Source organism: Acanthaster planci, linkage group LG09 (assembly GCF_054643075.1).
Source record: "Acanthaster planci isolate LZ-2023a linkage group LG09, COTS_SCS, whole genome shotgun sequence".
Classification (NCBI taxonomy): Eukaryota; Metazoa; Echinodermata; class Asteroidea; order Valvatida; family Acanthasteridae; genus Acanthaster; species Acanthaster planci.
In genome coordinates this window covers 13,018,427-13,042,683 of record NC_141785.1, presented here as the reverse complement: position 1 = coordinate 13,042,683, position 24,257 = coordinate 13,018,427, and the positions used below count along the sequence as shown (strand labels likewise).

At 39.3% G+C, this 24,257-nt stretch overlaps 1 protein-coding gene and 1 long non-coding RNA gene across 22 annotated transcripts in view; one reads left to right on the top strand and one right to left on the bottom strand.

Annotated features, from left to right (window-relative positions):
- The first annotated feature begins 1,125 nt into the window (after positions 1-1,125).
- On the top strand, positions 1,126-24,191 carry LOC110986363 (trafficking protein particle complex subunit 11-like). Of its 13 annotated transcripts, none has more exons than XM_087140815.1 (11): positions 1,126-1,654; positions 4,962-5,062; positions 5,667-5,835; positions 7,509-7,671; positions 8,322-8,504; positions 8,935-9,084; positions 17,230-17,343; positions 18,817-18,887; positions 19,749-19,928; positions 21,036-21,191; positions 21,675-24,191. In XM_087140815.1, the coding sequence occupies exons 3-5, from the start codon at positions 5,721-5,723 to the stop codon at positions 8,332-8,334; spliced, it is 291 nt and encodes a 96-aa protein (XP_086996941.1). In that variant the 5' UTR covers positions 1,126-1,654; positions 4,962-5,062; positions 5,667-5,720; the 3' UTR covers positions 8,335-8,504; positions 8,935-9,084; positions 17,230-17,343; positions 18,817-18,887; positions 19,749-19,928; positions 21,036-21,191; positions 21,675-24,191. The 13 variants fall into 13 exon arrangements, with proteins under 13 accessions (XP_086996941.1, XP_086996934.1, XP_086996933.1 ...); XM_087140808.1 differs by having other exon boundaries at positions 1,129-1,654; positions 7,509-7,717; positions 8,322-8,509; XM_087140807.1 differs by having other exon boundaries at positions 1,129-1,654; positions 7,509-7,717; positions 8,322-8,536.
- LOC147798148 (uncharacterized) overlaps positions 7,749-24,257 on the bottom strand; it is a 30,152-nt gene continuing 13,643 nt past the window's right edge. For 2 of the 9 annotated variants that reach the window (XR_015426317.1, XR_015426321.1), the window contains exons 3-5: positions 15,148-15,266; positions 11,433-13,608; positions 9,363-10,830 (exon numbers count right to left, since the gene is read on the bottom strand). This is a non-coding gene — a long non-coding RNA (uncharacterized LOC147798148). Of the gene's footprint in view, positions 8,493-9,362; positions 10,831-11,432; positions 13,609-15,147; positions 15,267-24,257 lie in introns of those variants that run through there. The other 7 variants (XR_015426318.1, XR_015426322.1, XR_015426319.1 and 4 more) reach the window with 4 other exon arrangements.

Genomic DNA, 24,257 nt, shown 5'->3' with positions numbered 1-24,257 from the left:
GAATCCCGACCTTGAAAAGATTTTTTTTATTTCGTTTTTTTTCCAAAAATCTTCAAAATTGTCCAATTCAAGTGCAGAGAATAGGAAAGATTGTTTTTTGGCCAACTGTCAATAGAAGAAGTTCTAATTTTCATATCAAATGATGATTTTTCACAAAAATGAATCCCTCAAATCTTCAAAATTAAGTTTTTATTCTCCGAAAATAGCAACTTCGCGACGTTCCTGTGGTTAGCGCTCCTGACACAGAAACGAGAAGTCGCCAGTTCGAATCCCGACCTTGAAAAGATGATTTTTTTTATTTTTTTTTTCCAAAAATCTTCAAAATTGTTCAATTCAAGTGCAGAGAATGGGAAAGATTGTTTTTTGGCCACCTGTTAAGAAGAAGTTGTAATTTTCATATCAAATGATGATTTTTCCCAAAAATGAATCTCTCTAATCTTCAAATTAAGTTTGAATTCTACGAAAATAACAAGTTCTTGGCGTTCCTGTGGTTAGCGCTCCTGACCCGGAAGCGAGAAGTCGCGAGTTTGAATCCCGACCTTGAAAAGATGATATTTTTTTTTGCCAAAAATCTTCAAAATTGTCCAATTCAAGTGCAGAGAATAGGAAAGATTGTTTTTTGGCCAACTGTCAATAGAAGAAGTTGTAATTTTCATATCAAATGATGATTTTTCCCAAAAATGAATCTCTCAAATCTTCAAAATTAAGTTTTTATTCTCCGAAAATAACAAGTTCGCGGCGTTCCTGCGGTTAGCGCTCCTGACCCGGAAGCGAGAAGTCGCCAGTTCGAATCTTGACCTTGAAAAGATGATTTTTTTTATTTTTTTTTTCCAAAAATCTTCAAAATTGTCCAATTCAAGTGCAGAGAATAGGAAAGATTGTTTTTTGGCCAACTGTCAATAGAAGAAGTTGTAATTTTCATATCAAATGATGATTTTTCCCAAAAATGAATCTCTCAAATCTTCAAAATTAAGTTTTTATTCTCCGAAAATAACAAGTTCGCGGCGTTCCTGTGGTTAGCACTCATGACCCGGAAGCGAGAAGTCGCCAGTTCGAATCCCGACCTTGAAAAGCTGATTTTCTTTTGATTTTTTTGCCAAAAATCTTCAAAATTGTCCAATTCAAGTGCAGAGAATGGGAAAGATTGTTTTTTGGCCAACTGTCAATAGAAGAAGTTGTAATTTTCATATCAAATGATGATTCCCTCAGAAATAATGATTGAGGGAGTGGTTTCACCTGCAGACTGCAATTATTTTTTAAATGACCTCTGTCCACTTTATTTGGCTCTTCTTAAACGTTTTTAGAAGTGTTTTTGTTTGCTTTGCCGGCGGACTGGAATCCCAGGTTATAGGGTGTTGTGTCTGGGCGATATTTATACCAGCTCATTATTTATTGGGCCACCAAAAGTCCTTATTTCGAAAGAAACTGTAGGGGTACTTTTTAGGGCCCAGTTCCTGCGAAGAATTTGCCATGTGTGTACAATGTACAGTACAGTGTGGACGAACGGGTCTTCTTTTTCATATTTTTCTCCCCTTGAGGGCGCTCGTGGAAATTGAGCACAAGCTTCTTGTTCTGGTTCACGAAGGTACAATGTACTGTACCTGTACAGTACACGTACATGTACATGAACTACTAGCCTACTACAAAGTACAAGGTAAGCCACGTCCCTTTATTATTTTTTAAGTTTTGTGACCACAGTTTTCCTTAAATTGCTGACTCAGAGCTGTGAATGTTTGTTGTGATCTAAACTGGACAGCAAAAGAAACTTTTTGTACACAGGTACATGTACCTTATAATGTAGCCCCACAAATAGGGCTGTAGTGTTGGCTCTCTTTTACATGTTTGACAATCTGTCTCTTATCTGTCGCCACCACAGCCCTACTTCTAGGCATGTCTTAAATGCCTGAAATCCAATCCAAACTACAGGATTGTCAGAAACTAATATCTTCCCAAATGGCAAATGACAATGACTCAACAATTTTACTTACACCAGGGTATTTCCCACAGTTTGGACTTTTATACGAGCACCCTAAAGCTTTCCAGAATCGTAAATTTTCCCGATGTATGGCGCCTTGAAAAACCCGGCCTGTACTACCGACGCTCGAAGCGCTGCCTTCGTTTTTCTTAATGGCGCTGCCCGTGGTCAGCATTTAATAATACAGGCCAGGTTTTCCAGGTATCATACATCAGAAAATTTACGATTCTGGGAAGGTTTAGGATGCTCGTGTGAAAGTCCAAACTCGGAGAAATATGATGGTGTGAGTAAAATTGTCCAGTCATTCTAGTTTCGGAAGATATTAGGATTCGAAGTTTGTGGCAATCCTGCAGCTTGGATTTCAGGCATTTAAGACATGCCTTGAAGTAGGGCTGTGGTGGCGACAGATAAGAGACAGATTGTAAAAGAGAGCCACTACAGCCCTATTTGAGGGGCTAACAGGTATGCTGCAATGATTTCACTCACGTTGATCAGGTTTTTAACAGTCACAGTCACTATCTTTAAAATAAGGTTGTCGAACATTACGTCACTTGACCCCTAATGTTCTCGACGGCTGTTCCATGTCAAAACATATCTAATACAAGGACTGAGCAATAAGATACTACAATACCAATGGGCTCTTCCAAAACTTAGGCAGCAGTTGTAATACATGTATGTCTTGACATGGAACAGCCATCGAGAAGATTAGGGGTCAAGTGACACAATCTTCAATAAGCAGTTTTTAAAGATGGTGACTGTGAGCGCGAGCTTGTGAGATTGAATGGGTGAAGGCAAAAGACTGGGAAATATCTGATCAACGTGAGTGAAATCATCCTCTAAATGGTATTAGAAAGCGGAGAAGTCGAGGATCATTTTTGTGAGCAAAAGAAACTGCGCCCACGATGATAAGTGGGTACACCAAAATTTTTCACTACGCCAACACGCAAATTGCGTATACGGATGTGTGGCTAAGGATGGAGCAGTAGCGACAGTCCGTGCCACACTAGTGGGGCTATAGAACCCCTTACTAATCATATCTTTATAACAAAGAGGAAATTGACATGCACAGCAACTTGGTTACTGAATCAAAAGTCACAGAATGTAACAGAATGAGCTTTAAGCATGTTAAGTTTTACGCAGAAATCAATGTCACAGGATGAAATAAAGAAGTCACAATCATTACTTTTCAATAATTTCAGTGTATGCATAGTCAGCACGGTCAGTAAGGAGGGCACCCCTATACAGAAACCACTCATGCACATCTTTTTGACAAACAGGTGTTCACTTTGGCATTGTTTGTTTAAAATGTTGTCCATTCATGGGTCATTTTTGCTTAATGGAGAGTGTTTTTTTGGTGTGATTTTTTATTCCCCACTTTGCCCTATTTCCACTTCGCCCTCCGATCTTGAGTGTGTTACAAGCCTCTTCAAAAAATGGCCGAGAGGGGAGTTCCACAAACGACATGTATGTAGTTATTATATAGAAACTCCACGGCATAAAATTAATGTCGACTGGGTTGTCCATTATAGTGAATTAATACATACATGTATGGTTGGACTAAAATTTGTGTCGGGCGGTTGGGAAATCGGAAGCATTGTTTTGGCCTTTAAAAGTTGCACACATCGATGTTTTTATTTGTTGCATCTACAATGTACGTGTAGGCCTATGCCTCTGTTACTGAAGAACAGAATGAACGATAATCAATGGGGCGAAGTGGAAATAGGGCGAAGTGGTTAGGGATGAAGTGGAAATGGGGCGAAGTGATTAGGGATGAAGTGGAAATGGGGCGAAGTGGTTTGGGTGAAGTGGAAACGGGACAAAGTGCTTAGGGGTGAAGTGGAAACGGGGAGAAGTGGGGATGGGGTGAAGTGGAAATGGGAAGAAGTGGTTAGGGTGAAGTGGAAATGGGGCGAAGTGGTTGGGGGAGAAGTGGGGATGGGGTGAAGTGGAAATGGGACGAAGTGGTTAGGGGAGCAGTGGGGATGGGGTGAAGTGGAAATGGGACGAAGTGGTTAGGGGTGAAGTGGAAATGGGACGAAGTGGTTAGGGGAGAAGTGGAAACGGGGAGAAGTGGGGATGGGGTGAAGTGAAAATGGGACAAATTGGTTAGGGTGAAGTGGAAATGGGGAGAAGTGGGGATGGGACGAATTGGAAATGGGACAAAGTGGTTAGGGTGAAGTGGAAATGGGGAGAAGTGGTTAGGGTGAAGTGGAAATGGGGCGAAGTGAAAATGGGGCGAAGTGACCGACACCTGTAGATTAAAGACAAACCTGGCCAAAGCATTGGTAAGTCAATCTTTGTGCAATCAATTGATATTGCACCCACCCTGACCTACAGTGTACATGTACATAGGCATAGGCATGTTATTTGTATTACAGTCGTTTTCCTAGTTTGGATTTTTCCTAGTTTGGGATCGCTAGAAATAAAAACCTACCGGTACATGTACATGTACTTTCTTTGTGTTGTTCTTCAGTTCAACATTCTCGGACAGGTTCTGTTTTAGGTGAAATGTAATTACATGTAGCCTCTTGTTGAACGAAACTTGTTATTGGAAAAGTTTTAGAAAAGAAATTTAGGCCAGATTTATGATTTGCATTTTTACATTTTTGAACGGTGTGTCAAAAATCATGGTAGCGAAAAACAAAAATGACAAATAGTTACGGGGTGATACGTCTCTTACTACAAGTGATCCAAAAAACTTTTTTATACTCAGCAGTTTCTGCTTATTAAAACTGGCCAAAAAATGGAATGCATATTGTTTCCTACATGTACATGTAGTTTTGGATTGCGCATTAAGTGCACGCACGCAGTATATGTTGTGAAGTCTGATCTTACTATATGGATGTTGGAAATATGTAAGTGACCTAATGGGTTCGTCAACCTTGCGGCGCAAGGTACATGTACATGTAGTATTGTTGATGGCTCGTGCTGTGTAGCTGAAAAAGTTGAGTCCAAATTACACAAGATCCACTTTTCTTTACACCAGATGACATGTACCGACCTGGTAAGCACTGAGGGATTTCCTGTGTAGTAACATGGTGGACGTGTCGTGTCGAAACATGTGTCGAAACATGATAATGACTACCGGTATGTTCATCCCCATGTTTGATTGATTCCCACTGGGTTTGTACACACACATGCAAGTGTGTATTTGCCTGCGACTGGGGACCCCTTATTGTTCCTCTTTTGTTTGTACTTTAACTTTTTCGGAAGACCTCCTATATGTTTTGTACACATTTCCAACCGTGGACTTTTCGGCAACCGTGGACCCTATTGTCCCCTATTGTTATAGGTCCACGATTGAAGGCGTTTACACACTCAGACCCACACACAGACTCATCCAAGTCTATGGAAGTGGAATATGGGTGGAGCCTGCAAATGGCAGTTGGTCGTAGATGGAATTGCTGTAGTAAATATTGCCCTGTGAAATTGTCTTGGAGTTTTAAAAAAGCTGTGTTAAGAAACGGGATACAAAAAATCTTGGACAAATGACCATTAAGGATTAGCAGCTGTTTGGTCCAAGTCTGTTAAGGACTGTGGTTGTGGTATCTTGTTATTTAAAATGTCAGCATTTTCAGCTGAAAGATACCACACCTAGGACAAGTTCTTGTGGAATAACATTGTCACCAAGTGCTTAAGGAACACACTGTTTTTCTTGAAATCGCAAGTTGATTGTCTTTTTACTTCTCAGCTGCAGACGTCCTATGAGTGGTACATTTCCAAGGGCATCATCAAAAGCAGTTGGATGAAGAAGCATCTCCAGGAGGTCCCCACCTCACTGTCTTCTTTGACTTGGACTGGGACGAGAGCATGTGGAAGGAGAGGCAGATGGAGTGTATCACCAGGGTTGGAGTTCGCAGGTTAGTTGCAGTGGAAAGCGCTTTGTCATTCGCAGAGTAATCTGACATAACGCAATGCATGCAATCGACCCACAACATAATGACATAATGCAGTGTTTACCACGATGCATTGTGGATGAAAGGTGGGGATGTTGCAGAAATGCGTAAATGTGACACGTTATGTGTAATGTACATATATACTCTATGGCGTGTGTATCGACTTGACACACACAAAAAAAATTCACAAAATTCCTGATTATCGTATGAACTGCTGTGCTCCATTGTGTTTATCAAGCACTCAATGAATGCCAGAGCTGCGTTTTTTAGCTTCCAAGGGAACGCAAAAGGCAACAGATTTGGATAAGTTCCGTGAGAAATAAGGCCATCAAAGCGAAGTCCAAGTAGACCTCTGTATGCAGTCTACATTTTGTAGGCGGAGACAAAACTTACGATGTACCGGATCCAACAATTTTCCCATGGACAAGTGAGCAGGAGGAGGTTGTTTCCTGGCAAAATGACCAACGAAGAAGCTTTCCTGCTACTGCAAACCTAAAACCACTGCCAATTTTGCAGCCAAAACAAGCTTCAAGTTTGAGTTCAATATGCAAGCGGCGGCGAACAACTAGGACCAGTACAAAAGCGGGCTTGTCTCCCGACATGCCTGTGTGTATGTACATGTAGGTACTGTAGGCCCTATGCATGCTTGAGCTGGCATGCTAACCTTGCTAAGTTGAGTTCATCAGCATTCACAGATGAAATGGCAAAATAGGCAAAGATTTCCATAGAAGTTATAGTTCTCCTCAGTTGTACCAGCAAAACCATGAGAAAGAGTTTCATGTGTGAAGTTCCCAAATCATGTCTGAAGAGAAAGACAGCTTCTTTGTTGTTCATTTTGCTGCGAAACAACCTCCTCCCTCTCACTTGTCCATGGAAAAATCGTTGGATCCGATACATCGTAAGTTTTGTCTCTGCCTACAAAATGTAGAGTGCATACAAAAGTCCACATGGACTTCGCTTTGATGGCCTTATTTCTCACGGAAATCTGTTGCCTTTTGCGGTCCAATTGAAGTTTTTAAAAAACGCAGCTCTGGCATTCGTTGTGTGCTTGATATACACAGTGGAACACAGCAGTTCACATGGACCATTTCGGACGATAATCGGGAATTTTTTTATTTTTTATCTTTTTTTCGTGTCAGGTCGATACACACACCATATTGTGTACGTTACAGATAATGTTTCACGTCAATGCGTTCCTGCAACATCCCCACCTTTCACCCAAAATGCACCGCGGTAGACACTGCATTATGTCATTATGTTGTTCGTCTATTTTTTTCTGTATTTCTTTATGTGACAGTGGTGTAATGTATAATTCAACATCACTTAGAGTGATTGTGAATTAAAGTCCTTGCCACCCAGTTTACATGCCAAGTTAGAGTCTTGTGCGTGTGTTTACTTTAGTGCCCATCAAACCAAAAATAATGTGTGTTGAAGTTGTCCAGTTAGAAGTGATAAGAAATTCAAATTTCGTAGATTGGCACCCTACAAGTCTCTGTCTTTTCTGCTTGTTTATTTTCCGTTGAAATTGGCAATTATTCTTTGTTTAAGGACCGGTCTTCATAGCTGTGCATAGGGTTGCTAACTAACTTGCGGGAACCAACTTGTCAAAACATGTTACTGTACATTTCTAAGGGAAGATGTGATAGCAGCCGAGCGAGCAGCAGCCCTGTGCACGGCCTTTGAGCTTTCTGCAAAGTCCCTCTTTGTCCTGCCATGTGTGGACAATCTGTTGCATTACACCATCAGGCTGGAGAATGCTTTCTATGAGATGACTCAGGGGTACTACCACAATGAGGCTAGGTGGGTCAAAGCTCATTGGGAGTTCCTCAATGGAACCACTCATCAGGTATACAAAGACTTGGTCACATCTCCTTCACTTTGCCTCTCTGTTGAAAGGAAGAAATGTTTAGAGTGCTCGGAACTTCCAGTGGGAACTAACTCATCAAATCTGTGCAGTGCTCCATTGGAAACAAAAAATTGAAGATACTGCCCTTTGCCATTGAGGATACTTTGACAACCAAGATTTCTCCCAGGGTGACATTCCACTTTTCCTGGCAACTGCATAGTATTCAATAGATTTTGTGCACAAAATATTGGGAACCAAGGACAAGGCGGTGTTCCACTGTATACTTCGATGCTTTAACAGTCATAAAGTCAAGATGCTTCTGTATGAGAGGAAGACAATGGACAAATATCAGATGTTGATCCTATATGTAGTTCTTTCCACGAAGTACATGTAAATCTGAAGCCCTATTTTTTACTGTCATTGCTTTGTCAGTTTAACAAAAGTTTGAAACACCTGTCTGAATTTGTCAGCTGTTCCCAATGGAAAGAATTTATTAAAATCTTTGAAAGTGTGAAATGTCAAACTGAAATCTCTCCAGTCAGACTGCCAGTCATATCTTGCACTTAGAAGCAGTATCCTGATGATTTTCATGTTTGTTTCCCAGGTTTGCCATCTGAGCTTCTTTCATAACGCTCCTCTAGATGCCACCAGGCAGTTTTGCAAGCATGTGGGCCTGTTCAAGAACAAGATGCCATGAGCTAGCCTTTGACCACTCAGCCTGGTTGTCCAAACAGTACGTTACCAGTTGAGCTTGGCAGGTTTCATGCCCATCTTGCTGTAAGAAAGGGTTAAGTTGAGTATGACAGTTTTCAGACGAAAGTGAGATTTCATGCTTTTCAGTTAAAATGTTGAACTAAATTTAAGCCTTTGGAAGGTATTTAGTTGGACCTCTTTGGCTCTGGATAAGAATCTAACTTGCATTCCTCCAAGTCTTTACGTATTCCCAAATCAAGCGAACAAATTTATGGTTTTTGTAGAGAATTGTGAAGTGGATTACATGGAGATGTTGTTTTGTTTCAATTTTGATTTTCATGGACACTACTTTGCATGAAATTTTTGATGCCTTTTTCCCTTTGTGGTGCTAAGAATTACATGTATATGCCATTATTCCGCATACAGTGATCTGTTCTCTCCAACTTTTTGAGCTTTTGTGAGAGACTTCTCATGTCAGACCCACATCAGTTACTAATATAACCACCACTGTTTTGTCCCACCAGATCCAGCATATTTGGGGATTTATTTGAGGAGGCCATCACGTTGGGCTTGACAGCAATCCAGACCCAACATCCCATTTTCTAATGCCAGCAGGCTGCCAACCATATGCCATTACCAGGAAGTAGCTCTGTCAAGGCCTCTGCCGTGTACCGGTAAGTTAACCCAATTCAACTCTCAAGCTCACATGTGGATAACCTCTTAGCAAGAAGTGAACAGATATTTCTTGTGTGTAAAAGGGACCACAGAGCCAGTTAGGTATTTTAAAACAGGTAAGGTAATTCAAGTACGAAGTGCACATTTGAGTCAATATGTGATCATGCTCATTGGGTACACATTGTGCCTACATGTATTGCTAATCCCATAAATTACTTTTGTTATGTCAATGCGCAAGCGTAGTATCTCAGTTTCAAGTAGAACAAGTAGAAGAAAATGCATAGATGGCTTAGCTGCCTCATTGTAAATTTTGGTACTTTATTAAATCACAGGAAAATGGAACTTTAGGCAGATAAAAATATTTATTGATTCAAAAAACCAAAACAGTCACATTTGCGCCTAAAAAATAATTAAATGTGACCAAATGTTTAACTCTTATCACCAATGGCGACCATGATTCGTGCCCGTTGGTCGCCACCTCGTCAGTCATATTTCATGAACGATCGCGCTCCAGTTTTCTTCTACATGCAGCGAGCAATGTGTCTCTATGCACATAGTTCGTTCTCCATCTTACTTAATGTACACAGCGTGAGCCCAGGTTAACTGCAACGTACCTTACATGCAGGTACCCATACACGCACATACATGTACAGGTACTACATGTACCTGTAGGTACCTGAGTCGACTGGTTTGTGGTCACACGCTGTATAGAGTGTGTATGGGGAGCTGACACGTTTCACATGTTCTTAATGCATTTGCAGTCTATGCGTGCCACAATTCCAGCCCAATAAACTTGTTTCAGTCCGAAATGTATTTGAACTTGTATTTTGGGAAAGGGGCTCAGATTTCTTTGTTTATCTTTGACTTCTTTTTGAAAAAAGCAAGGTCACCAACCACTCTAGAGTAAGTTATTATATTCCTTAAGTACAGGTACATGTTTATGTACATGACCACATGACCCCCCCGACATTTCTCTGTTGTGAATAGTTCAGGAGTATCATGCAAGAAGGAAGCCATATAAATGAGAATGGAAAGTTTTTGTTTGTGCCTTTTAGTTGGGTACTTTGACATCATTGTACATATGCAATGCAGTAAAAGTTGACTCGTACCGAAACGCATTCGTGTCCAGGTGTGTGTGCGTGTATGCCATGCCCCAAATCCGGACATCTCATTTTTGATCGCTGTCTTACATGCCCTACTCGGTGCGGAAATTTGAATCCGCTTGAAAAACGAACCTCATTTCAGACAAATGGCTCTCGATCTTGAAGAAATAACCAACGGATACAAACATGTCATCAGTCTTCCAGACAATATCACCATTGACCTGAAGGGAATTCGACTAAAGTGTGAAAATCGGGCACTAAGTATTACCACAGTCTGACAGTAGTTGAAAAACACGGAAATGACAAAAATGGGTCCCAATGAAGTGAATTTTTAAAAAAGAAAGTTTTTTGCCTAGAAGTAATAAACTACATGTATTTTGATCATAGCTAAGACTTGAAGCTATGCATGGTGGAAGTACTAAACTAGGTTAGGCTTGCGGTTGCACCATGCACAAGAAAATATCTCTTTTATGGGAATGTGGCTCTGAGAAGAATTGATGGTGAACACTCAACGTTCCGAACAGTATACCTTTCAGTCCAGAGGATTCACCATCAAGCAAGCCGTTCTGCTCCAGTGCGCCCTTAGCATCCTCTCCATTGCTTAAAACCAGCATCCTCAGAGCCTGGCAACCAGTCAACCTCCTAAAGATGAACAGAGCATACTGTTCAGAACATCAAGTGTTCACCATCGGTTCTTCTCAGAACCACACACTCATAAAGAGATTTTTTTTTGAACATAAGAGTTATTAATCTTTCTTGTGGCATCTAAGTTACTGGTAGTTGAAGGTAAACCTGGCCAAATTGTGAAAATTAGACACAAAGCTACATGTAGGTAAAAACGATATTTTTTTTCATAAATCCTTTGTCGTAAAATTGACATTTTCCATTTCTTTGATTATTTTCCGGAGATCTGTCTTACCAGAAGCTATTAAATACCACCATTTGGTAGATTCAATTGCAATTTGTTCAAACATGAGGCAAAGGAAATACATGTACAGTACGTATATGTATATTATACGGTTTTACTGAAAATTCTATTCATTATTTCTTTTTGTAAATACAAGCAGATTTCGGGCCAAATTACACAAGCAAGTGGCCCGGAAAGTCCCCAAGATTGCATCAGAGAGCATCTAGAATCCAAAATTTCCTGGGGCCCTTGAGCAGGCCCCAAACCCCATGCCATGGTTTCACAAAAATCGATCACCTAAGGATGGAAAACACTGGTGCCCCCCACTGTTTTATACCTTCCGACAGGCCTGTGTACTAACAGTCAGGATGAAAGGCTGAGGGTAGAGAAGAAAATCAGGAGTTTTCTAGCAGTTGGGAAAAAACATGAGAGAGATAGGTCGGCAGAAAAAGATCTATTTCAACATGTGGCAATAGAGGTGAATTGTATACTGATTTTTTTGGTAGGAAAGATGGCTTGATCATAAGGGTAACTAAAGTGAAATCTGAAGTCTGGACTACATACTGAGGTTGATAGGAAAGAAAATAATTTTGGACAAATCTAAAACAAGGATTACATTAAGCTGCAACAAGGCTGAGTATCCAACATAACGGTAAAGATGGTTCATTATTTCACTTGGCCTAATGCTGGACCCTTAAAGGTTGAAGAGAGAATAACATTTACATGTATGTGTACATGTAACAGACAAAATGGAAACCGATAGATACATGTAAGAGGGTTGGGGGTTCGAGAAATATTGTGTTGGAAAGACTGTTTTCCTTTTCAAGTATAGCACAGAAAATGATTCTTTTTATAAAAGAATAAAGACTGGAAATGTACATTGACCATTTAAGCATTTTGCACAATGTCAGCCATTACCTCAGTCCCAATACTTGGAGCATAGGGAGAAAACAGACAGAGAGCCATTAGGAGAAATCTACAGTGTTAAATAACATGTAGGGAAGTGACCACTGCCCAATCACCATTGAAATATGTACATGTAGGCCTATATGAAGATACACCTACATGTAGGTGGTCTCTTGAAGAAGCTGACTGGGGAAAATTTGTAAAAGAATGTAAGCCGTATTACACTGAAACCATTGATGATACATACAATAATTCATCTACCAACTTAATCGTGTAATGACTGGTTCCATAACCAAGATCAACCCTATACAAATAAACCTCCCTCTTCCTGGAGGAATGACTGTCAGTGAGTTATTGAAAACAAAAGGAAGGTTCTGGAAAAAAACAACGACAAACAAGACTACCATCTGACTTATAAAAGAGCCTGTGCTATTGCTAAGAGAACTGTTCAAATTGCACAAGAAAAGACTGGGAAAAATTTGGCAATGTCACCTGGAATAAGAGTACATGAATTGACCCTACTTACAAAAAGACTTCAGAGTAATATTCCAGATATACACTATAGTGGCATCAATATTACATGTACATTACCAGAGATAAAGGTAACGCTGAGGCACTTGTTGGCAACTTTGCTAAAACAAGTAATACTGAAATTACAATCCCTCTTTTATCAATACTAAACAAGAGGCTACAAACAATCTCAATTTACACGACAACAATGATAGTGTTATTAATGAACCATCCAATATAACAATATAGTGATGAAACATTTTCCCACAAAACTCAGGAATACTCATTATCTTCAATATGATTTGGCACACTTTCCAATGTCCCAAGACACTATCTTTATTCTCATCCTCAAACCAGGAAAAGATCCTGGCATTATGTGAACCTTTCATTTATGGCTCTCACTCCCAGTCTCTGCAAACTAATGGAATGCATGGCTAAAGTAATTCCCGTCTCCTCTGGTGTATGTATAGAAACATAAAACCTTTCCATTCATCAACAAAATGGGTTGCAAAAAGGGCAAACTCTAGTTCAAAAGACCACATCCTTAATCTTGAATCATCCATCAACAAAGCTCGAACTAGCGAGGAGAAGTACTCTTGCAGTTTTCAATGAAATTGAAAGGGATTATGACATGCTATAGTGCAAAGAAGTTATGAACTCCAAACCATGGGCCATCATAGGGGAATTTATTCTTGGATAGATAATTTTTTTAGTAACAGGAAAATCCAAGTAAAACCAATGGCACCTTTTCCACTGAAAGAATTCAAGAAAATACGGCCCACCTACTCTTCAATAGTGCGGTCAACGATCTCTCTCACAACCTCAAAGTATCTCAAAATGCAGATGATATAGCAATTATTGGAAGTCCAACAAAACATCTTTCCTCAAGAAGAAACTTCCAGAAAAGTCTTAATATTCTCTGTAGGTGCAAAAAGGGGGCTTCAGGCTGTTCCATTCCATGCTATTCACGGACAAAAAGACCAACAGCTCTCTCTCTCTCTCTTTATCCAAAAGCCGCTCAATCCAAACTTGGCTATCAGCCAAAGTCCCTAGTGTTATTCTTGAGTATGGATGTGAAGCTTTTCATTCAGCTTCCACTGCAATGGAACAAAAAATCTGGGCAGTATTCAATATCAAACTCTCAAAAACTGTACTGGACCTCTCCAAGGCAATCCCAATGAAAATCCAATGAAACTGTAAGGCCTCATACATGTAGCTTGTGGTGTTAACGTTGATGGCCTGTTGAGTATTTTATTGATTGTTTCCTTCATTTTTAACAAGGTCCAGCTGGATTAGAGATTGGGTGCGTGTCGGATTTTATATGTATCTATCTGATATTTAATAGCGTGAGTAGGATTGTACATGTACATTGTAAATTATGGCCACCTCTATTGACATGGTCAAGTGCCTTGTGTCAAAGTTTAACTGCAGCATTAAAACAAACAAAAATACGACACCCCAAAGACCAGTCAAACTTACTGGCTGACACACAAATTTAAATTACAGAAAAGGCATTCTGTCCCTTATTTGCTCAACAATCAAATCGGTCAGCATTCTTTAAACACTATGGGGTGAATCAGTATTCTATGAATACTGTTCGACACAACTTGTTTTAGTTGACACTCAGTTGAAACAAGATCATGTTCTCCGGTATCATTTCAAACAGATTCATTCCAGCATGGTAATGTTGGTTTCACATGAATACAGGTACATGTAGGTACATGTACATGTACATGTAAGTGATTAAGCAGATCCTCGCTGCAAGTTTTCATAGAAATTAAGGCTGCCAGATACATGTAACTGTAATTTGGCTTGACACTGTGCCAGTTTCTACAAAATGTCTTTTGAGCCTCCTGTCGAATTCATAAAAAACTGATGTTTGACCACAAAGATCCCAAGGGTCCCTATTAAGCCACTTAGAAGTGTGATTGCATACCATCAGGTCCTTATATCTACAGAGTAATGATGGATTACTATCATGAGTATGGAAAAGGCTTGATATTGTTAAGAAATCTGGCAGCCTCTTTTTAAATGTACATGTACAATGTACCTTGGATTTTACCATGAGAGAAATGTGTGTCCTCCACTCCATCACATCAGGTACATGTCCATGAGTGAAAGGACCGCATTTTAATGAAGACCACACATCTGCTCTTTTAAGGTTCGAAACTGTTTTGTTGAAGGTTACAGGTAAAAAGTCACAAAGTTCAACGATGAGCATAATGGGAGCAATCAATGCAATTTAATTTTTTTTTCAACAATGCATGAAAAACAAATATTTGGTTGGCACAGACCAAACTGTGTTTCTTTAAAATCAACTTTTTTATCAAACAGAAACTACCTCTCTGTTCCTCAACATCAATCTGAACTTGTGCTTCAAAGTATACCGAGGGGGAAGCCCAAATAAGCCATATTTAAGATTTCAGGGCCCACTGGGGGCTTGATATGCCCCTTGAAAGAACATCAGAACAATCAGGTTCCTTTATACAGTCAGGAATTTGGAAGCTTAGTGGCCAATTACATGTTGTGAAAATGGCAAATTATCAACATCCACCAGGATGGCACTTAATTTGGACCTGTGTTTGAACAGCACATGATGGAGTGGAGCACACTGGCTCCTAAGCTCTCTGTCTCACCTTGTAATGTCAGTCCTGTCAGTGTGATGAGGAAATCTTGCTATTGGTCCGAGAGTACTTCTTGCAACACAAACAACATGCATTCAAAGGATTTTGGTGGCATTCCACAATTGTTCATCCTGACAATGGGAAAATAAGAAAATGTGATAGTTACTCACTAATCAGAAAAGGATGTCATTAATGTTTTTATGAAATAAAGGCATTTATTTGCCCACATACACAAATTTCCTGGTTTCCTGGTTTCAAATTCGTTAAAATAATACCCACCGAATAGCAGTTACTAACCAACCCTCGTATCGTCTGGTAGGAGAATAGAAGAAATAGCTCATACTCTCCCAATAATTCTGCTTCAAAATACAAGTCACAAATTCTGTGGCACCTTCAAAACACCCGCCATTGCAAGACTGCGTGCACATTTAGAGCACGTGTTGTGGCCTCAGACGCAGAAAAGGGGACTGGTTCCCGCCAAGAGTTGTGAACTGCGAGGTTGGAAAGATATCTGACGGAAACCAGTCAGTTTGTTTTTGTTTTGCCGATATAATAGAGCCTGGAAGTTGATGCCTGATTCCGGAACCCTTGGATAGGAAAATAACGTGCTAAGATTTTAGAATTTGTAAGATTTTTTAGATCAGTTTCTTCTTTGAAAAAAGGGCTTTGAAATGTATTTGTTAACAATATCAATTTATAGAAACTGAAAAATTACCTGATCTAAAAGGGAAATATCCTGCCAAAAAGTTGACCTACAACCTCCGAAAATCTAAAATACATGAAGAACTGTGCAATGCCGCAGTCTCGTGAACATTTACAATTTGAAGTTTTATGGTAGTCTGTCAGTGAAAGCCGAAAAAAATATTTTACTCAGTTTTATCATTTATAAGGTAATAAACATGAAGCAATATTCTACTTTTACGCAAGATTCTAATATTTTATCTAACCTTTGTGACAACAAATGTGGAATGTTTACTCAAAGGTATCTGGAACCCATCGACTGCAGGTAGGTCAATCTTTGCAAGGGCAGATTGTACAATCTACCTCATTCTCAAGAAATCACGGCGAGTGAAAACAAACACGTGTGCATGAACAAGGAGACTTAGGGCAAAACGTACATGTACGACATCGCTAGACATGAAAGGTCGTCAATAAAATTCGTATACCCGTCTCCAGGTGACTTTCCCAAATATTACTGAAGAAGTCAAAGGTAAAATTCCAACATGAGTGTTTAATAGGGTGGTTTCAGTAAGGCATTACACTGTATTCTTCCAAAAATTATCGAACGTGATCAATGTAAAGTCCCCAAAGGCAGAGATCTGGGGAAATCAAACATTTCCTGTAGTTTTACTTCAGAAGATCTGTTGCGCCGAACCCCAAAATTATGCCATGTGACCATGAACAAATATTCTAGGTATCTTTGCATCAGTTGAAGTCCACTTCAAGTGAATAACTGACTTCCCCGTGTTGACCAGTCCCATTTGCCATTAGGTTGAAGCATAGTAGTCAGTAATGAAACAAGATTGTTAATTGGTGGAAAGCTGTCAGCTGACTGTAACACATGTGGTAAATGCCTGCTGTAGGAGTGTCTCAAAAATTGGGAACTTTCCCATTCTGTTGGACCGTTCCAACTGGAACGTTTGTGTTCCATCATGTTGTTCCAGAACATTCCAGGCAGCGTTAATTCCGTTGGGAACACTTGTTTCCTATGGAACAGTCCTGCCATTACATCATTAAGGTAATGATACCCCTTTGCACCATACAGCACTTACAGTGTATAAAGAATGAAACTTCCCTGAAACTAAAACCCACCTATTCAAAATGCGCTTTCAGAATTGAGGATGGTAGAGCCAACCACTCTTAATTTTTATGTAATGTTGTGTCCACTGAAAGTTGCATTTTTTTCTTTAAAGTGGAAGATTTCTATGAATTTCAGAAGGTTCAGTTAAAATTATCCCTGCCACTGAAACCTTTATCTTGTTTTTGGAGCTAACTCAACATTAAATACTGGAGAAAAAGTTTTACTGACAACCCTGACCTCATCCCACAGACTTCTTCTTTCACTTGGTGTTCTTTTTCTCCTGCCCAAATCAGCTGCCGCAGGTTACTTGATTGCATGACCTAGAATGACGGTGGCCACTGCTGACTTCCACACTGATTCCAGAGGAGAGGACAGGGGTCCAGATGATCCTGATTTGAGTTCTTGCAGTAAGATTTTAAGTTTTTATCTTAAAAAGTTCAAGTTGTAAACTTGTATGGTATTTTACAAATTGTCACAATATGAGTTTTGCCAGTGCAGATGTATGTCAAAGAGATGGTATTTGTGATAATCCTTAGAATCAGTTACATGTATCTCCATAGAGGATAATTCCGAACACAAATAATGCAAATATTGTGTAACAGTAGCACCTTTACATTTGGTCAAACTTTTTTTGTGTATGAATTACCAATGAGGCTAGTGACAGTGTGATAAATTTCCAGCGTGGCATGGAATTGCCCTGAAGTTAACTTCATTAGCTAGATGAAGTGGATGTTTTGGAACCTGATGACGCGGTAGTGTTGCCTCTTCAGTATTGGTTTTGGGTGTGTGTTTAATTATATAACTCTTTCTGAATGTTATTTTTAAAAAATGGCAGCACAGCCATTCCATGGTGACTCGTGTGACATTTGAACAAAATGTTGAGTTTTAATGCATTACCGTTGCTAACATGGCACTTATTCAACTCAAATTAGCACGTAATTAAAACAAGACATTTTTTATGTATCTCTTAGTTTTTATTTGATCACTTTAAATGTTTGTTGTTTTCTTTATCACGGTTTCTTTGACGTGACTCACGTGACAGGATAGAAATGGGGATTTTTCATATCCCTTGATTCTAAAAGCATTTCCTATGAATGTTCAAGTGTGCTAAAGTAAACTTTTACTGAACTAAAAACTTAATACTCTGACCTAATCCACGCATAGGTTACATTGTGCCAAGTCTCTCTTGTTGTGAGAAATGGCCTGAAGAAAATGTGACTCGCATGACACAAATGCATGACTCGCGTGACACAGTAGCGTTTTACTTTTACACTATAACTGTAATAATAGTAAAACAAATCAAATTATAATATTACATTAATAAAACTGATGGACCTGCAAACATGGCAAATACATTATGGAAGAGTGTGAAAATTGCTATTTATCCCTTTACTTTGGCAAATTTTAGGGTGGAAATCTGGTATTTAACACAATACACCAAGTATGTGACCTGTCACGACAAAATGAGAGTAAAGTCGCATCCCACTCTTTCCCGTTTTGAGGGTTCAAATTTTTATATTGAAGTAGAGGACACTTTTTGATTTTGTGATATTTGGAAAGACGATAGCATTATTTGTGCCTGGTCTTAAATGTTGAAACAATGTCGGGAACAAAGACGCAAAGCTGCAAGAATAAAGCCACATTGTCAACTTATACATTTACCCTAAGTGTTCCATGTACAGCTCATTTTGTGCTGACAGGTCATATATTCATAACATTGACTTTGAGTAAAACTGCCTCTGAATTTAATTAAAGTGAGTGTCATGAATTCCACACGATTATTTCAGAAAAATATTTGTAATTTTTGGTTTGTCCAGTGCTTTTTCTTTTGCACTTTCAATGATCTCATTGAACTGCAGCTGTCCCCTGTTGTTCATCAGGTTGGGTTGTGGCACTGTGCACAGTATATTGTCTACTGGCTGCCAAGATTCTTCAGCATCTGCTGACCAGGGTGTGTATGTTTGCCCATCTTACCTACATGTATTGTACATTTACATGTGCCCATCATCATACTTGCATGTATTGTACGTATAATTGACAGAGTTTACAAAGGAAAGAGCTGCAATTAATGATGCAATTGTACTGGAATGTAGACGTAGCTACAGCATCATTTATTTGGTAAAAATCTTTAATTTCATTAACTGATTCAATTTCATGTTTTCACAGTGAAAATTACACTCAATTTCTATTCCTGGCGTGTGACTCGTGTGACATACAGCGCGTGTGTGACTCGCGTGACACTCTTGAAAGAGTTTTTTCTACAAGGAATGCAAAGCAAATAAGAATATTTATGCTTTTATTGATAAACTACTACTGTATTTGATTTACAAATATCAAACACTAGCTGAATCCCTGTCTAGTTTTTAGTAATCTAAAAAAAATTGTCAGATTATGTGACTGGCGTGACATATTTTGAGGGTGTTTTCATGATGAAAACCTAGGAAAATACAAAAAGTATTTGGAGACCTTTTCGATGTTTTATCAAATAGACTGGAATAGCTACCTAATGTATGCATATGAAGTAAAATCATATGAATGAGCTTCAGTTACTTTCTAAGTTTGTGATTTGTACCCCAGCCACTCCTTTTTGACCACAAATTTCCTCCATATTCAGGAGACTGTAACCTAAATAAAAAATTCTTTGATTTAAAAGTTCTTTTGAGATTTAGATGGTTTAAATATTCCTCTTATCAAATACAACTGAGAAAAATTTATTTATTTCACTTCAGTTTTTAAGTTTGATGATGACCCTTACACGGAATGGCTGAGCAAGATATTGAAGTTTGAATGTGTGTAAAAATCAATTTGCCAGAACCTGAGCCAGGCTGTTCACCAGATGCCATTGAGCAAGCAGACCAATCCTGGAAGACAATGTCTAGTTACAGAGCACCCCCAAGGCGTTCCGAGAGAAAAATCTGGTGCCCCTTGTCGAATGCAAGTCTCGTTTTACTAGCCTTCGTTTCGCTGCTGATTAGCTGGTCATTTCTCTGAGGTACATTTTAATACTTTCAATACAACTCTTAAAGCTGTGAAACTAACCCATTAACTTATTTCTTCCCCCTTAGGTTATATGCCAAACTATATTAAATTCAGAAATTCAAAATTTTTAGTTTTTTCTTCAAAGTCAGCATTGTGATGTAGGCCTGTGCCAGGTACCCAGATACTGGGGTACCTGCCTGTCAATATCAAAACCTGGTTCCATTTTTTCATCCTGGCTGCCTGTTGAAAAACAGACAGAAATCTTTGTATAGAATGTATGTGAACTTTCATTGTGAAGGGCAGAATTGCTGGAAAATCACCATACCACTGAAAAACCCTGTCCCGCAGTCATAACTGTGGTTCAGAGGTCACATACCCCACCCATTGTAACAGCAAACCTGTGAACACAAGCCGAAGGAATTTCATATCCTGAGGTGGCCGCACCGTTGATGTGCAAAAAAAGATCCCTGTTTCGGGCACATGGTCCGCCGAGATTATGTGCTGTGCCATTTGTTAATGTGTATTTTTTTTAGATTTTAAGGGTATCCAGTATTGACATCAAACAGGCACCAAGGTCATACAGGTCATACTCGTGTTGTCATGTAGGTGGTATTGAAAAAAATTGATTTTTGGAGAGTGGTTACCTTGTGTATGACAAATGTGATGTGGATGAACATTATTTGCATTGACCCTAGCCTGTTAACACTAATTGTGGTTTTTAGAAGTTGTCTATGGTATGTACAACACAAGTGAGGGACACTGACATGGCGCTACAACAAATGTTACTGTGCTCCTGAAATTTTAAAGTAGTGGCCAACAAGTACTCATTCGGGTACAATGAAAAAAGTGTGGTCCTGAGAATTTTACCTACAGAGTTTGAGCTTGTTTGATGAGAGTTTTGGAGACGGTGTCTCCCAAGCCTTTTTCCTTGCTTGTTTGTATTTGAATGGACTTTCTGTGGATTGTGATACACAGAGCCCTAAGCTCATGATGTACCAGTACCACAGCATTGAGCATGCACTCTGCAAAGTTTAGAGACTACATACAGTGTATTTTTTCTTATAAGAAATGCAAAATCCAGTCGGTTCTTGCAACACATAGTATTATTCATTCTACATAGATCCCTTTGGTGATGAGGCCAAGCAACGTGTGTTCTCTACTGGCAAGGAGTTTGGGCCCATGCAGCCCAACTCGTGAATATTCAAGACGTGGTGATCTACATGTATACACAAGGTCCATCTAATCCAGACCAACTGGGTGTTGGAGAGACCACCAGGTAATCAAACCTTCTTGCTGAATCAAACACTTCCTGTAGATTTACTTCAGAAGCACTGTTGCGCTGAACCCCAAATTTATGTCATATGATCATGAACAAATATTCTAAGTATCTTTGCATTTGCTGATGTCCACTTTAAGTGAATAACTGACTTCCCTGCGTTGCCCAGTCCCATTTGCCATTAAGTTGAAAGCAAAGTGAGTCAGTAATGAAACAAGACCGCTAATAGGAGGAAAGCTATCAGCTGACTGCAATGTGTATGGTAGACTGCCTGCTAATTCATCGTAGTCTGAAGGTGAAGATGATTATCTCTTCCGCACTTAGTGATTGAATTTTCATAAAACTTTTGTAAGCTGTGGTGCATACTAAGGCATTGAAGCTGTGTGAAAAGTCGGATCAGTTTCAAAAACTTTTTTCTACGATCTCAATCTCTGTTATAGCAATTTAAGCTCTTGTTTACATCTAGCAATTTGTTCTCAACAGTGTGCATCCATGGCCTGCATATGTTCACATTGATCTGGATCATCAGCCTCCCTGTCTTGTCAACGAGTACTACTGCATGAAGGTGGCAATAATCAACAATGAAGAAGTAGCCATTACACTTCCTATGTATGTGCATCATAGGGTACATACGGCGAAAAAAACAAAATCAATGGATAAGAGACTATGCCACTTAAATTTATGTCCAATTTGTGCAGGGGATGAAGCATGTATGTTTGCTTAGCATGGAGAGACTTTGTCCAGCACAGATGGGTTACAGCCAAAATGTTGCAATGTGCGTTGGTAGTAACTGGTCCCTGGCTGGTTTTCAGTCAGCCAGAAAATGTGCTTAGCGACATGTTCTGCTAGCCTTCCCATGAGATTGGACCAGGGAGAAGACTGTAAACTGCTGTGAACTGCTGAGTCCAATTTATTCTGCTTTGGTTAAGACTAGCATGTCTGCCTGTGAAAGCCACTAGTCAGCCACAGGGGCTACTTCCCGTAGACTTTGGTGTTAATGCCACAAGTTCACTGTGGTCATTAGGAGGGTTGTGTATTTTGATGACATGATATTTGTTCAACCATTTGTGGACAATTGACAATAGGTTTTTTCTGTTCAATTATTCTCTGATATTTCTTTATGTACATGTATATTGATACACATGTATATTGGTCAGTTAAGGAAAGAATGCAAACTTATCTCGAGGTTTACCCCAAGGCACCTCACCAACCCTGTTAAACCTTGTAAAACTTCCAGGTAATCCTGTTTAAAATTGCATTCTTCCCCAACATTGCCTGGTGCATACAGATGTTCATAGTAATGACCACTTGCATCATTAGCATTGTTCTCTTAAGACTGTCACAGGACTCCACGGGATTGTCACAAGACAACAAGACCTCCAGTCTGAATTTAAGTCACAAGCTACAAATGATGTGCAACAAAAGTATTCCTTTGTGTTGTCCTTGTTACTTTTGACTCGTGTGACCTGCCTTGTAATGGTGTCAACTACAAACGGATCATTAGCACTCTGTTCACCTGCTTAAAACTCCCATTTTCATGAAATGAAAAACAAATGAGTCAATGGCATATAGGCAGGTGAAAGGAGAGTGACAAAGTCCTGTATGCCCCAAGTGTTTTCAGACAGATTAGTGTCACTTTTTGCAGTATAAAATCTCAAAAATGAAAAAACCCATGGGATGGATTGTCCCAAGTGGAACAAAAGCAGTGAAGACCAAAACTTTCATCAATAAAAACCTTTACAAATCAAAACTTTCTACCCGCCATGAGTTGAAGTGCTGCCTCATCAGCAAAGAAAAGACAGGTTAATTGGAAGTTTCTCTCTTTAATACGGAAGCATATAGAGGCCACAAGTTACTGCAGTGACTTAAGTCGTTGAATGCCTATCTCACTGTTATATGACCTTGCCGCGGTGTCAAACTGAACTCCCGCCGCAGCGAATATTTCAGTAGTTTCAAAATTCCTGTTATGTATCATCAGGGTGGAATGCATTGAGATTGGGTCTCAGATCATTTCAAACAAAAGGAGATTTGGTATTTCAAAACAGTTTGATTTCCAACAAAAAACAAAAGAAATCTCATTCGCGGCGTGAATTTCCATCTTTGCAAATTGGGTAGACTATTCTGCATTCCCTAGTTGACTGCCTGTTGGAAAGATTACCGTGCCTTTTCATTTATACTTACACAGGGTGTCCACTTCAAAAAGTTTAACTGCAATGGCAAAAACTTTATATGTGGGAAAGAGAAATAAGCGTAGAATGTCCTCTTTGCAATGGTATACAGCTTGTGATATTATTGACACAGATGACTGAACAAATTAGACTGATGGATCAAAAGTCACATGCAAAAGCACTCTCCACCAAGCAAAAATGACCCATGAATGGACAAGATTTTAAACAACCAATGACAAAGTGTACACCTGTTTTGTCAAAATGATGTGCACGAGTGGTTTCTGTATAGGGATGCCATCCTTACTGACTATGCATACACATTATTGAAAAGTAATGATTGTGGCTTCTTTATTTCGTCCTGTGACATTGATTTCTGCTTAAAACGTAAGGCGCTTTCTGTGACATGCTGTGACTTTTGATTCAGTAACCAAGTTGCTGTGCATGTCAATTTCTTCTTTGTTATAAAGATAATCACTTCTTTTTGGGCATGTGATTAGTAAGGCGTGTTGCAGCATACCTGTGTATAAAAATTGTTTATTTCTATGGAGTGAAATTTTATGTGTGGCCTTTGACAGAAGTGGCAAGTTTCTTTTGCTGTCCAGTGTATTGCAAATGGCCCTTATAATTATACGCTTGCGTAGTTAGGAGATACCTGACAGAATGAAAGTGTGATATGATACGCAGGATATTGTTTCAAGCTGTAACGCACTAAACACATCTGAAACTTCTTGACCATGTTGTCAGATATTACGAAAAATTCAAATCATACTGTATGAAACTTATGAGATATCTTTGTTAATTCTGTAAATAAAACAAACCAAAGTAGCACCCAGTCCTTGCTGCAACGTAATTATTACGTCGAGCTGAACAAAATAATATTTACTGTAGGTTCTTATTA